This window comes from Schistocerca gregaria, chromosome 1 (assembly GCF_023897955.1).
Source record: "Schistocerca gregaria isolate iqSchGreg1 chromosome 1, iqSchGreg1.2, whole genome shotgun sequence".
NCBI lineage: Eukaryota > Metazoa > Arthropoda > Insecta > Orthoptera > Acrididae > Schistocerca > Schistocerca gregaria.
Window position 1 is genome coordinate 1192817745 of NC_064920.1, and position 15567 is coordinate 1192833311.

The following is a 15567-nucleotide window of genomic DNA, read 5'->3' on the forward strand; positions in this document are numbered from 1 at the left end:
GACTTACCAATTAACATAAACTGTCATTCAATTTTGTTTGCTGATGACACATCAGTACTGACAGAAAATAAAAATGGAGAAGAAACTCCTGAAAATTTCATAGAAACTCTAGATAACCTAGAAGTCCAGTTCCATTTGAATTGCCTAAAACTGAATATTTCAAAAACACAGCTGATGCAATTTAAGACGAAACCATCTAAGATAAATTATATTCAGGTATGTGCCAAATAAAACTGTGATGAACTGAAAGACCCTCCACGACTCGACTGCCATATTAGAAGGTTGCTACGAAAGCAAAGAGAGGTTCACTGCAAATTTAAAAGTAGCCAGTGTCTTACAGGCAAATAAAATGTAAACAATGTCAAAATCAGTGCATGTGTGAACCATTCAACGAATATGAAAGTAAAATTCTGTCTATCGATTTCATAGAAAATCCTAATAAGTTTTGGTCTTACGCTAAATCAGTAAATGGATCTAAGCTATCTGTCCAGACACTTGGTCGTCTTTTACTAGTTGGAATATAATAACATGCTTTCCACTGTGCAATTTGGCATTAGGAAGGGCAGATCGACTGTTCAAGATATGCACTCTTTGATTAAAAAGGTGCTTAGTGCTTATGCGCAGAAAAACTTCGCTCAGTCTACTTTTTGCGATACTAGCAAGGCCTTTGACTGTATACAGCATGATTCACTTCTCAACAAATTAGTTGGAATCATTAACAACAAAGTAGATAACATATTTGAATTATTTCTTAATAACTGTAAACAAATAGTGTATATCAAGAAGGAGAGATAACAGCGAGCTGAAATGAAGTGTGGTGTGTCACAAGGTTCAATTTTGGAAATTTTGTTACTTATTCTAATGATAAATTTTTGTCATTTTATATAAATACTCACTCCATTCGCTACGTTGGTGATACACTTTTTTGCAATGTCAGTCCAGACTTTTAGACTCTTCAGACTGTGACTAGAAATACTCTTTTACAAGTACCAATGTCGTTTAGAGCTAATGGATGAGAGTAAAACTCGGCAAATCGTGTATAGTTTAAGATATTAGCCAACAGAAGACTGTTTGGGTAAAGTTTTTAGGTATTGTCATTGATAGTAAGTGGTCTTGGGATCCACACATTTAGTATGCAAGTGCAATGTTGACTAGAGAGGTATATGTGTGAAGGAATTTAAGAAATCGTGTACCTTTGTTTTATGTGACATCAGTCTATCTTGCTTCTTTTTGCACTATTGTATCCCACAGGCATTTATTTTGGGGCAATAGCGCACATTTTCAGGATATTCTGGTATTTCAAATGAAAGTTATAGGATTACTACAAACTCTGAAAAATTTTCCCACTACCGACCATTATTAATTGATCTAAAAACATTTACTACTAAACGTGTTCATTAACACTCTTTTCTTGTACACGATGAATAACTTATTAGTATACCAGCTTAGATAGAATTTACACTATTATGACGCTAGAAATAATAGGCATATTCACGTAACTATGGCATTCTTTTATGGGGAACAAACGCACAAAATAAGAACACATTTTCAAACTCCAGAAAAGAGCCATAAGAATAATAACCTAAAATGCTAGTCCAGCTCATTGTAAAGATCTGTTCAAAACACTGGGGATTTTAATTGCTCCATATAAATACATTTATCAGTCAGTTGTACACATAAAAAATAATATTGGTAATTACTACACAAACAGTTCTCTCCAAGAGCACGCAACAACAGATAGCCTCAACTTATATTTAAGATAACACTTTTTTATTTTCAATTATTGGCCTCACCTATTAAAACCGGATTAATCTTCCAGAAAATCAATAATACTGGCGTATTTCGTATGCTCGTTCCTCCAAATAAAACAAATCTTAAAATACCCAAATCTGTAGTCTATGTTCGTGTTATGTCAGTGATTTGTCTCCTGAACGAGCTTCTAAGCAGAAATTTGAAGCTCCATAAATATGCTTTACATGTAAGGTATTGAACTCCATATACTGTCAGCGTAAATAGCGGTAAGGAGATGTATTATTGATCCAGTAAGCATACAGTAGTTCAAAACACGTTTACTAGCGTATTTTTCGCAATTTCATCTTATGTCTTTGCCTCAATGCCAGAGGTATAAAGGTGGAGTTTGCACTCGGCTATACGGATCGGAGGCATGGAGTATGGCCGCTGACACAAATTTAACAAAAATCGAAACGTTACAAAACAAAGCATTTCGCATCATAGCTGAAGCAAACCGCTATACCAGCAATGAAGAAATCCGAAACATGTTAGGACAACCCACCATCTATCATATCATCCAACAAAAATCAATCAACTTTTATGAGGCTGCACGCACATCACGATACCAACTCATCAACACCCTTGGCAGGGAAATCCACCCCCAAATTAAAACCCCAAAAACAACCATCAACCGAATCTTTAGGATCTAGATCTAACAAAGTTCAACCTCCTTACAAACACCACCATCTAAGCACCTCACAAAAATATCTTACCTACATCACTCATTAGGAAGGAGACCCCAAAATAATTACCAAAAAGTTAAAGCTCCGAAACACAAAAGAAAAGATGAGAAGACAGAGTGCAAAAGGCACTGGTTCTTCTAAAACATGGGGGAAATCCCAGCTAATTCGACTCGGCTATCGCCCATTCGTACGTCCCGCCCCAGGTAGGCAGAAACATGGCTGCCGTAAAGTAGCGGCGTTGACCACTCCCTCGACGACCCGCTGTGTGTGACATCTAGTGGCAGCAAGGCGAGATGCTACGACCCTGGAAAAACCAGGAATTGAATTTCTAAAACTACCGTAGGCTACCACAAGTAGCTATGGTAGTTTTGCAAGTATCTCTGGCCAATTAATGTCGCATCTGTATTATCTGTTCGTTGGGTTTGTCGTGTACCTATCGGGCATTATGTCATAACAATAGCTTTCTTTGCGTATGCAAACAGCGTCGTACTATATTCCCCAAAAAACCGGAAGCTATAAACTGTCTTGAAACAGAGTAAGGATATATAAAGGGTAACGTGCGGAATATTGTTGTTCTGCATAGTTATCCTCCTGTCTGTTGCTTGAGAATAAATAGTATGTATAACAAAGCTGAAACTGTCAATGTTTAATTCAGGTTTTATTCGAAAATTGTTGATTTGTAAACGTGAAACAGAGAGATGTTGTACAAAAAAATAAAGAAATAATACAGACTTATCAGTCAGTGCTAGAAAATACATTACTTCAAAATTTAGGGAAAATTTTAAAAAACGCAAAACATTTTTCACATTTATCAACAACAACAGGGAACTATTTTATCATGATGAAGAATGTTCTGTTGAACACAAAATAACAAATTATATATATATATATATATATATATATATATATATATATATATATATATATATATATATATCATTGGCTTCCATTTCCTCTCTTACCAGTATACATTCATTTATATTCATTTTGTAAATAAAAACTGCCTTTTCTTACTGCAATTTACTAAACGGGTATTTCTGTGCTTGCTGCAGATGATGGCCTCACAAACAAACTTGACATTCATTTATATGTTTCCCTATCAATACTACCCAGAATCCTACCATTTAGTATGTCATTTATTGCCAGTAAGGCAGATGTCAGACTCAGATTCACTGGAAATATCCTCATGAAATGAAATTTAGTAACTTACAATACACTCTTCCAACGAATACTTGAATATTTCTTGTCAGTCTGGGATCTGGACCAGATAAGAAGGACAGAGGATATAGTGAAGATCCAAAGAAGAACAGCATGTTTTGTTAGAGGTTCATTTAGTAAGCATGAAAGCTTCCCAGAGACAATGAGCCATATCCAGTAATAGAGAGGTGTACTGCACCACAGTATAGTCCACTGTTAAATTTCTGAGAGCTTGCATTCCTAGGAGAGTCATCTCATAAACTGTATTGCTTTCTCCTGTGTACATCTTACGAAAAGACCATGAAGATAAAAGAGAGATTCGAGCCCACACAGACGCTTACAAACAGTTGTACTTCCCATGAACTAAACACAACGGACAGGAGAAGGGAGAAATGGCAGTGTACACAAAGTATCCTCCACCACACACCGTAATGTGGCTTACAAATTATAGATGTAGGTGTAAAATTTGCAGAAAAGAATTACCAGAAAATATGTGCAGTGTTTCTTCACTATACCTAAATTTTTTTCACAGATAATAATTCTGAACTGTTTCTTCCAAATAACTTCCGGCATAAGTATGCCTCTAGGAGCAAAGGAAGTTTCATGCTTCCTAGACACAGACTCAATCTTTTTGCATAGACTCCATAATATATGAGAATAAAAATATGCAACAAGTAAAAAGACACAACTTCTGAAAGGCTGAAACAAAGTAGATAAATAGAAAATTATTTACATATTACTCTGGTACATTTTTTGATGATGACCTGAACTTTTGTGCAGGATAAAAAATTATATTCAGACGTTTAGCTACAAGATATATTGTGTTTCATATATAATCTATTATAGTTGCAAGCTGATGAGTCTCCTTTACAGAATATGAATTATTTTACTTGCATGTTATGAGCCAAACATTCTGATTCTTATGCATAGTTGTAGACAATGCATAAGAATGTTGTAGCTACTGAAGCCAGGGTGTCAGTCTTAAAAATGGAATGCAAGAAACAGAAGGCCCTTGGTAAAGAAATAGAAAGGAGTAAAAATAACTAGGAAATCACAGTTTATAGAGATTCCACTGTTTATTTCATCTTAGACACCTAAAGTTACTAATGTCCAGTTACAGTTTGACTTCCACATGATTATTGTCTACAAAAACATATTGATGTAGCACAACAGTGACTGATAACTTATTTCTAAACACAACTGTATTTCATGGTACAGTTGCGAGTACAGTAATAAATGGTCTCACTTAACATGGCGATCGACATAATCCCATAAATCAGCATAAGCTATTCAGGCAAATGTGCAAATTCACAAAATCTTAAATACTGACTAATTTAAACAATTCAGATAGAATTTACTGGATGAACAATGGAAAGAAGATTACCAAGAACACTCTGCATATGAGAAATTTAATTCTTCCCTTCTAATACTCTTTAGGACATCAAAAATCTAGTTGTTCTGTATAACCACTCAGGCACAATTACAGCTCAAACCTAGTTAAGGTGTGGCTAACACTGAGGATCAAAGTATCTTATGGCAAGAAGCTACAGCTTTATTGCATGAAGCTCTGATCAAGAAATAAATATTCACTGCATGTAGTATTAAGAAATTCTTTGCTGTATTATCAAAAAGAGAAAAGTACATGCACTCTGAAAAAAAAATTTCAAATTTCAGGAGCAGAGCAAAGACAGTTGCAAATGTTGTTAGGTAAAAATAAAGAGTGGTTTGGTAAGCCAGAATGAATTTTTCACCCTGCAGTTGGAAGTGCACTGTTTTGAAGCTGCCTGGAAAACTAAAACTGCATGCCAAACTGGGTCTCAAATCCAGAACCTTGCCTTTTGTGAGCAATGTCTTTACCAACTGAGCTACCCATTCTGCCCTCACAGCTCTATTTCTGCTATTGCTTCTCTGCTAGTTTCTGAATTTCAGAGCAGCTCTCCTGCATGTGATAAGTGCACTGGCTGCAAGAGACAAAGCTCTGGGTTTGAGTCTTGGTGTAACATACAGTTTTAATCTGCCAGAAAGTTTCTACCCAAATGATGCTTAACTCTCTCATGACAGCAGCAATGATATACGTAATGTGACATTCAAATGCTGGTTGTCAAATACAATGAAGTGTAATTATTTAAATATAAAGCTAAGAGACATAAAGCACATAAAGATTTCATGATATTTACATCACTGACACATTGTTACATATAGTGTGATTTATTACAACTTAGCATGACAGTAATCAGAACTTAATATCACTTAAATCTGATTCCTCATACTGTTTTATGGAGTAGTATGCTTCCTTCTTAAACCATTCTGCCAGAACACCCTTAAATGTACTATAGAGAACAGAATGGACAGCTTTTGGGAGTCTATTGAAAAATCTGAGGCCTGGAGAATTGTGGTTGTTGAGAACCTTAGCTAGCCTGCTGTAAGGTATATCAATTGACTGTCCAGTTCTTGTGTTGTGACTGTATAAAGGCATCTTAAGATTGAAATTATTGAAATTCTCTTTAACACTCAGAAGGCAACCTGGGATTGTCATAATACCGAGCTCTTTGAAACGATCTATAGAAGATTCTCTTGGTGTCAATGCTGCTTTACATCTGATAGCCATTTTTTTTTTTTTTTCAATTGAATACTGGTACAGTGTTTGAGCTGGGGCAGTTACCCCAAAGAAGAGTTCCACAGGTAAGGTGGGAGTGAAAAAATGCAAAATATGCATATACTATCAAGGTTTTGTTTACATTATTCCTCAGTTTGTACAACAGATAAATCATTTGAGAAAGATGTTTCTGATCTATGTGGAAACCTAAAAGTTTGACAGTTTTCTTATGTTCATTGGAGACACTTAAACTGAAAACAGTGTCTTCAATTTTGTTGTTATTAATTTGTAAATAATTTGCTCAGAACAAGTTGGTGCATCAGTCCATTGCTACATTTACATTACATTACAGAACCTCTAGATCATCAACTTCTGTGATTATAGTTGTATCATCTGCATATAGTACTGCCTGACACAGGAAAAAATAAGGGTTAGTCATTTATATATACAATGAACAGGAATGGACTCAGTACTGAGCCCTGTTTAATACTTCTGCAACATTAATGAGTCTGACCTTAAGCTGTTTATAGTTTCCACATGTTTTCTGTTGCTTGGTGTGACTCAATAAGGTGAAGAGCATTCTCTTGAACTCTGTCGTATTTGAGCTTTTTGATAGCTGTACTGTGGGAGATAGTGTCAAAAGCTTTCCTCAAATCTAGAAGAGTTGCACATATTGTTTTCTTAGTCTCAGAGGAATCTTACATTTTTTATGATAGTCTCAACTGCTTTTACAGTGGAAAGATGTCTGAAACCATGTTGTGAGGACCTAAGTAGATTATTTTGTTCGAAGTGCTGGTTCATCTGCTTGTGCATAAAAATTTCAAGTCTCCCTAACAGAACCTGAAAACACAGGCGGAAAACACTGGTGGCTGGAAGTAGTTCCTACAACTTTACTAAAATTGGCCTGGTACACATCACCTGCAAGCAAAATGTTTGGCAGCTCAACTGTTAGAGAGATCAAAAAAATCATTAGTTCACTGAAATGTGGGAATACTTCTGTCTATCTACATTTACATCTACATCTACATCCATACTTCGCAAGCCACCTGACGGTGTGTGGCGGAGGGTACCCTGAGTACCTCTATTGGTTCTCCCTTCTATTCCAGTCTCGTATTGTTTGTGGAAAGAAGGATTGTTGGTATGCTTCTGTGTGGGCTCTAATCTCTCTGATTTTATCCTCATGGTCTCTTCGCGAGATATACGTAGGAGGGAGTAATATACTGCTTGACTCTTCGGTGAAGGTATGTTCTCGAAACTTTAACAAAAGCCCGTACCGAGCTACTGAGCATCTCTCCTGCAGAGTCTTCCACATGAGTTTATCTATCATCTCCGTAACGCTTTCGCGATTACTAAATGATCCTGTAACGAAGTGTGCTGCTCTCCGTTGTATCTTCTCTATCTCTTCTATCAACCCTATCTGGTACGGATCCCACACTGTTGAGCAGTATTCAAGCAGTGGGCGAACAAGCGTACTGTACCCTACTTTATTTGTTTTCGGATTGCATTTCCTTAGGATTCTTCCAATGAACCTCAGTCTGGCATTTGCTTTACCAACAATCAACTTTATAAGATCATTCCATTTTAAATCACTCCTAATGCGTGCTCCCAGATAATTTATGGAATTAACTGTTTCCAGTTGCTGACCTGCTATTTTGTAGCTAAATGATAAGGGATCTATCTTTCTATGTATTTGCAGCACATTACACTTGTCTACATTGAGATTCAATTGCCATTCCCTGCACCATGCGTCAATTCGCTGCAGATCCTCCTGCATTTCAGTACAATTTTTCATTATTGCAACCTCTCGATACACCACAGCATCATCTGCAAAAAGCCTCAGTGAACTTCCGATGTCATCCACCAGGTCATTTATGTATATTGTCCTATTACACTCCCCTGCGGCACACCTGAAATCACTCTTACTTCAGAAGACTTCTCTCCATTGAGAATGACATGCTGCGTTCTGTTATCTAGAAACTCCTCAATCCAATCACACAATTGGTCTGATAGTCCGTATGCTCTTACTTTGTTCATTAAACGACTGTGGGGAACTGTGTCAAACGCCTTGCGGAAGTCAAGAAACACGGCATCTACCTGTGAACCCGTGTCTATGGCTCTCTGAGTCTCGTGGACGAATAGCGTGAGCTAGGTTTCACACGACCATCTTTTTCGAAACCCATGCTGATTTCTACAGAGTAGATTTCTAGTCTCCAGAAAAGTCATTATACTCTAACATAATATGTGTTCCAAAATTCTACAACTGATCAACGTTAGAGATATAGGTCTATAGTTCTGCACATCTGTTCGACGTCCCTTCTTGAAAACGGAGATGACCTGTGCTCTTTTCCAATCCTTTGGAACGCTTTGCTCTTCTAGAGACCTACGGTACACCACTGCAAGAAGGGGGGCAAGTTCCTTCGCGTACTCTGTGTAAAATTGAACTGGTTTCCCATCAGTTCCAGCGGCCTTTCCTCTTTTGAGCGATTTTAATTGTTTCTCTGTCCCTCTGTCATCTATTTCTATATCTACCATTTTCCCATCTGTGCAACAATCTAGAGAAGGAAATACAGTGCAGTCTTCCTCTGTGAAACAGCTTTGGAAGAAGACATTTAGTATTTCGGCCTTTAGTCTGTCATCCTCTGTTTCAGTACCACTTTGGTCACAGAGTGTCTGGACATTTTGTTTTGATCCACCTACCGCTTTGACATAGGACCAAAAGTTCTTAGGATTTTCTGCCAAGTCAGTACATAGAACTTTACTTTCGAATTCATTGAACGCTTCTCGCATAGCCCTCCTCACACTACATTGACAGTATCTCAGCCAGTGTACTAAATTCATGGCTGACTCAATAGTTCCTCCATTGAATTATTTTCTCGACAGTCATCAGGTCAAGGGTTATTATTTGAAAGACTAAAGTACGCTGCAGTAATATCTACTTATGAAAGTGGAGATAAGCGGGTGACCTCTAATTACAGACCAATCAACGTGTATTCTCAAGTACATGGTGCAGGTCAAGTTACTATGCGGTTGTAACATAGTAGGAAATGACATCACCAGGTGACTATACAAGTCTGAACTCCTTAGTTTTATTAGGAAACACTTGTGGAAGACCTGATTGTGACGTGTATCTCACATATGCAGTTATTTCTGTTTTTAAGACACAAAGGGTGCATGGCTGATTGCAATACACTACAGATTTTGCTGGGTCCCAAAGAAAAAAGTCTGGTGGAATAAGGTCTGATGAGCGAGTGGCATTTAGGTTTCCTGACATCTCAGAAAACCTAAACGCCACTCATTCCCCAAAAAACTCTTCCAGAACATGTGTTGTTAGCTGTATCCACAAAACCCCCATCTTGCCAAAACCATGAGTGGTTGATATCATCCTCATTTACCTGGCCAATGAAATTGATCATCCTAATTTACCTGGCCAATGAAATTGTGGATCATTAAACAGTAACTTTCAGTGTTCATAGTTTCTTCAAAAAGTAAAGTTCCAATAATATGCTGTCTGGATATTGCTACCCACACGCCAATTTTCTAATTACTAACTATGCAATGATGTTTCAAGCACAGCATGAGAATTATCCATTGACCATAAGCACGTGTTTTTTGTGTTAACATTACCAGAGAAGTGGAACAAGGTCTCATCTGTATTGAAGGTGACAAGAAGAATATCAATGGTATTCCTCTCAGCAAAAGATGCACACCATTTTTGGCAATGGATTCGCTTTTCATGATCCACATTTTTCAGTTATTGCTCTGCTGTCACTTTATAAGGGAATAGTTTCAGTGTTCGTGTAACCACTTGCAAAATCCTGCATACCTGTAGTTTTATAGTTGCATTTGGTTTCATGGAATCTTGTAGTCTCATATCTTGATGGACTGAAATACTGATAACTGATAACCTGTATGTGAATTTCAAATTATGTGTGGAGTACACAAAGTAGGTTTTAAATGTGGTTTAATCCAATATATTTTCACTGTATTAACACTGATGGTCCGTTCTAGAGTCACAATTCACTGTATACACAAGTAAATAGAAACCACCTTATTCATTGTAATCCCAGAGTAAGGAGGATCATTCAACAACTAAACAACTTAACGAATTTAGTTTAAGTTCACATGACACACCAAAATAATTTGTCAGAATTGGATCAATGATTGGAACAATGTACATGAAATAGTTATCATAGTGACATCATTCATAACATTGTCTCATAAATATTTTTAATGGAACATTAGTCCTCACAAGTCACAAGTTTACCGTTTCACATGAAATTTTCAAGAGAAATGATACTACACTTGCTTACTTTCTTTACAAATGTACTTATTGTACATATTACTTAGGGGGCAAAAGTGTCAGTTTAAACTACAAATAAATGTGAACATTAGCATAGTAATGTGGTGATATTAACATGGCCCGACATATATCTGTTAACTGTGTACCAGTCAGACATGGACCCTAACGCAACCTGGCATAATTGGGTCTCAGTGTGTTCATTGGGTCATTTATCAGAATACTTGTGTCATCAGCAAATACTTTTGAAGAGTGCTCCAGTTTCTTTGTTATATTACGTTCCTTTTGGAATTTAGTTTTATTTGTGTGGTTTCATTTGCTAATGTGACCTTCAATTTTCTGTTGGTAAGATTTGAATCTATCTGTGCAACGAGCATTCATTTAACACCAATGTATTTTAGATTCCCTAGTAGTCTTTTTAACTACACAGTCCAAGACCTTAGCAAGAGAATGCCAATAATTGCTATCAGCATTAAAACAATACCTACATTATACTCTAAGCAGCTGTTAGAATGTTTACTTGTCATTTATCAGAATACTTGTGTCATCAGCAAATACTTTTGAAGAGTGCTCCAGTTTCTTTGTTATATTACGTTCCTTTTGGAATTTAGTTTTATTTGTGTGGTTTCATTTGCTAATGTGACCTTCAATTTTCTGTTGGTAAGATTTGAATCTATCTGTGCAACGAGCATTCATTTAACACCAATGTATTTTAGATTCCCTAGTAGTCTTTTTAAGTACACAGTCCAAGACCTTAGCAAGAGAATGCCAATAAGGTAATTTTTCTTGTTAAAGGCCTTGTTGGCCAGTACAGAATCTGATAGGGATTCCGTCAGCTGTTTCTCAACACCACTAATACCTACATTATACTCTAAGCAGCTGTTAGAATGTTTACTTGTCATTTATCAGAATACTTGTGTCATCAGCAAATACTTTTGAAGAGTGCTCCAGTTTCTTTGTTATATTACGTTCCTTTTGGAATTTAGTTTTATTTGTGTGGTTTCATTTGCTAATGTGACCTTCAATTTTCTGTTGGTAAGATTTGAATCTATCTGTGCAACGAGCATTCATTTAACACCAATGTATTTTAGATTCCCTAGTAGTCTTTTTAACTACACAGTCCAAGACCTTAGCAAGAGAATGCCAATAATTGCTATCAGCATTAAAACAATACCTACATTATACTCTAAGCAGCTGTTAGAATGTTTACTTGTCATTTATCAGAATACTTGTGTCATCAGCAAATACTTTTGAAGAGTGCTCCAGTTTCTTTGTTATATTACGTTCCTTTTGGAATTTAGTTTTATTTGTGTGGTTTCATTTGCTAATGTGACCTTCAATTTTCTGTTGGTAAGATTTGAATCTATCTGTGCAACGAGCATTCATTTAACACCAATGTATTTTAGATTCCCTAGTAGTCTTTTTAAGTACACAGTCCAAGACCTTAGCAAGAGAATGCCAATAAGGTAATTTTTCTTGTTAAAGGCCTTGTTGGCCAGTACAGAATCTGATAGGGATTCCGTCAGCTGTTTCTCAACACCACTAATACCTACATTATACTCTAAGCAGCTGTTAGAATGTTTACTTGTCATTTATCAGAATACTTGTGTCATCAGCAAATACTTTTGAAGAGTGCTCCAGTTTCTTTGTTATATTACGTTCCTTTTGGAATTTAGTTTTATTTGTGTGGTTTCATTTGCTAATGTGACCTTCAATTTTCTGTTGGTAAGATTTGAATCTATCTGTGCAACGAGCATTCATTTAACACCAATGTATTTTAGATTCCCTAGTAGTCTTTTTAACTACACAGTCCAAGACCTTAGCAAGAGAATGCCAATAAGGTAATTTTTCTTGTTAAAGGCATTGTTGGCCAGTACAGAATCTGATAGGGATTCCGTCAGCTGTTTCTCAACACCACTAATAGTTATTTCATTCATTGGACAATTCTCCTGGGTTTTCCTTTGTGAAAGACTATTTGAAAAGAGAATTAAGCATTGTTGCTTTTTCTTTGCTACTCTCAATTTCAGTTCCTGTTTCATCCATGAGTGACTGGACACAACTTTGATGCCACTTACAGCCTTTACATATGACCAGAATTTCTTTGGATTTATGTAATAAAATATAAAATGGAACACCTACAGCTATCTTTATAACATTTTTAATTATATAGCTACCAGTTTCGATGCTGTGCTTCAGTGCACAATCTTCAGCCCTTAACGGATGCTGGGGGCATGATTCATCAGTGACTAACCTCTATGAACTGGTTCTCACAGACTACCTGTAACAACAATGTTGTGTCTCCAGCCATCACAACATCATTGTTACAGATAGTCTGTGAAAACCATTTCATAGATGTTGGCCACTGATGAATTGTGTATATGGATGGAGTTAACCCCCTCAGCATCACTTAAGGCCTGAAGATGGTACACTGAAGCACCAAAACTGGTAGCCATACAACAAATAACATCATAAGGATGGCTGTAGGTGTTCTATTCTATTACATACATGAACAGCCAAAGTCCCTCAAACATCCAATCACAACAGTGGGTGGCGAAAAACTTCTTTGGGTTTGGTAAAATAGCATTTGACAATATTCTGCTACTGTATTTGTAATCATTGAAGACTTCATGCATTGCTTTCTTGACAGCCAAACACATTTTATTCAGCTTCTTTCTATGTAGCTAACCAGTGCATGGTCAAGTATTCTTTCAATTTGAGGCATCACCTCTTTACATGTTCCCATCTTGTGCTATAAGTGTCAAGTTCCTCACTGAGATAAGACACTACTGCTTTTCTACCTAGTTTACTGAACATATATATCTTTCTACTTGTTTTAGTTTCCTTTTGTACTTTATTGATCATTGTTGCCACAACAGCATCATAATTACTGATATCAATTATGTTGGGAATATCGCCGGAGATATCAGGTATATTTTTTGCCATTAGATCTAATACATTTCCATCATGATAGGGCTGCTGAACTATCTGTTCTAGCTACTTTTCAGAGAAGGAATTTAATAATGTTTCACAGGATGTTTTGCCACACCTACCACTAACAAAACTGTAATTTTCTGAATTGACTGTTTGGTGATAAAGTTTTCACATGCTTACATTACAACTGGGGAATTTGTGCACTACCAAACTGAGTTTTTTTTTCTTCAGCGTTTTTGTTGACAGGAAGGGAATCTGGTGGTCAATAGAAGGATCTTATTATAGTTTTTATGACCATCCCTTATGCTGAATTTTGCCAAAGCAATCTCACATGCAGCTTCAATGTCTCATTGGGTTTGAGTGTCTTGTGTGCTGCAACAAATACACCACCTCCATTTCCCATTAGCCTAATCTTTTTATATACTCTTAAATTTTCTCCAAAAATCTCACTGCTATCAGCATTAAAACAATACCTACATTATACTCTAAGCAGCTGTTAGAATGTTTACTTGTCAACATAGTTGTGCGTCAAAAGACTGTTTAAAAATGCAACCTCATTTGCTTCTTTCATAAACAAAAATTTTTCGTTTGGAAAACTGAATTTGTTCAGTTTGCTGTCTTATAATTTCAGTAAATTCAGATATCTGAAACAGCCAGCAAAGATTAAAAGATCTAATATTCATCTCTGCAAGATTCTTTTGGATTTAGAAGTTCCCAGTTTCATGCTACAGTCCCAAATACAGTACCTGTTATCAAGTAGACCCAGCATGTTCCCAGTTTCAAGCAGTGATGAATGAAGGACTTGTTTTATTAACATATGAGAAAGCAAGGCCACTTGAGGTGTTCAGACACTACACAGAATAGAAGAAACTCTGTGCTCCATTTACTACACACTGTGTACTCACTCACCACAACATATAGTTGCTACTGACAGTACTTGGTATCAATGACTCAATGGGAGATTAGATAAAGTGTTGGTCCAGTTTGTATAAGAGATAAAGGCAGCGATTCTAGATAAAAGATATGTGACATTAGGGAAGAGAAGAGTGGAGTGTAACTGAGTAGGTCACACAAGCATCAACATAAGACATTCCATACTCAGTTCCAAGAATGAGATACATCATAGGTGAACTACTTTACAGAGACCCAAGAAGTATAACATTTGGTTGTTGTATTGATTTAAGTCAAAGTAGAGAATACTTATTGCTCCATGGCACATGAAACTTCTGTTTTTATACATTTATGAATAATAATGTATGAGAAGTTTTGCTCAGTCATGTCTGCTAATGGTACAAGTATTGTGATCATAGGGCCCAGCTCCACAATGCAGGACACATCCTTGACAGTCACTAACAATGTACACACAGCAATTAGCCTAACCATAATTTTTTCAAAAACTAGTATTGTAAACTGATTGACTGTTCTGGTGTTTCTTGGTAGAATATTTTATATTTTATGAATGAAAACACACACAACACTGGTGTAATATTCTATTACATCACTGTTGTGTGTGTTTTCATTCATAATATTACACAGTTTCAGACAGCAAATAAACAACTTCAAGTTCCTGCAATGGATATTAAAAATCAGAATTAATCAAACAACACATACAAAACTCCTATGCATCCAGGTAGACAATCAGTTGAGGCAGAAAGAGCAAATTGATTAGCTGGTCAAGTAACTTGGCCTAGCATGCTTTGCATGGAGATCCATTTCTTACTTTGTTGTCAGAAAAATAATGTTGCAAAAAGCTTTAAATATGTCTGCTTGTGTCTGTGTATGTATGGATGGATATGTGTATGTGTGTGTGTGTGAGTATATACCTATCCTTTTTTCCCCGTAAGGTAAGTCTTTCGCTCCAGGGATTGGAATGACTCCTTACCCTCTCCCTTAAAACCCACATCCTTTCATCTTTCCTTTTCCTTCCCTCTTTCCTGACGAAGCAGCCGCAGGTTGCGAAAGCTCGAAATTCTGTGTGTGTGTTTGTGTGTTTTATTTATTGTGCCTATCTACCGGCGCTTTCCCGCATGGTAAGTCTTGGAATCTTCGTTTTTAATATATTTTTCCCATGT

General features: G+C 36.5%; 1 protein-coding gene across 2 annotated transcripts in view; it reads right to left on the minus strand.

Annotated features, from left to right (window-relative positions):
• The window catches only part of LOC126284554 (uncharacterized), a 51759-nt gene extending 37355 nt beyond the window's left edge, over positions 1-14404 (minus strand). For both annotated transcript variants that reach the window (XM_049983565.1, XM_049983558.1), the window contains exon 1: positions 14242-14404. In XM_049983565.1, coding sequence (XP_049839522.1) covers positions 14242-14312 — 71 coding nt within the window. In that variant the 5' untranslated portion in view covers positions 14313-14404. The remainder of the gene's footprint in view (positions 1-14241) is intronic.
• Positions 14405-15567: the final 1163 nt, after the last annotated feature.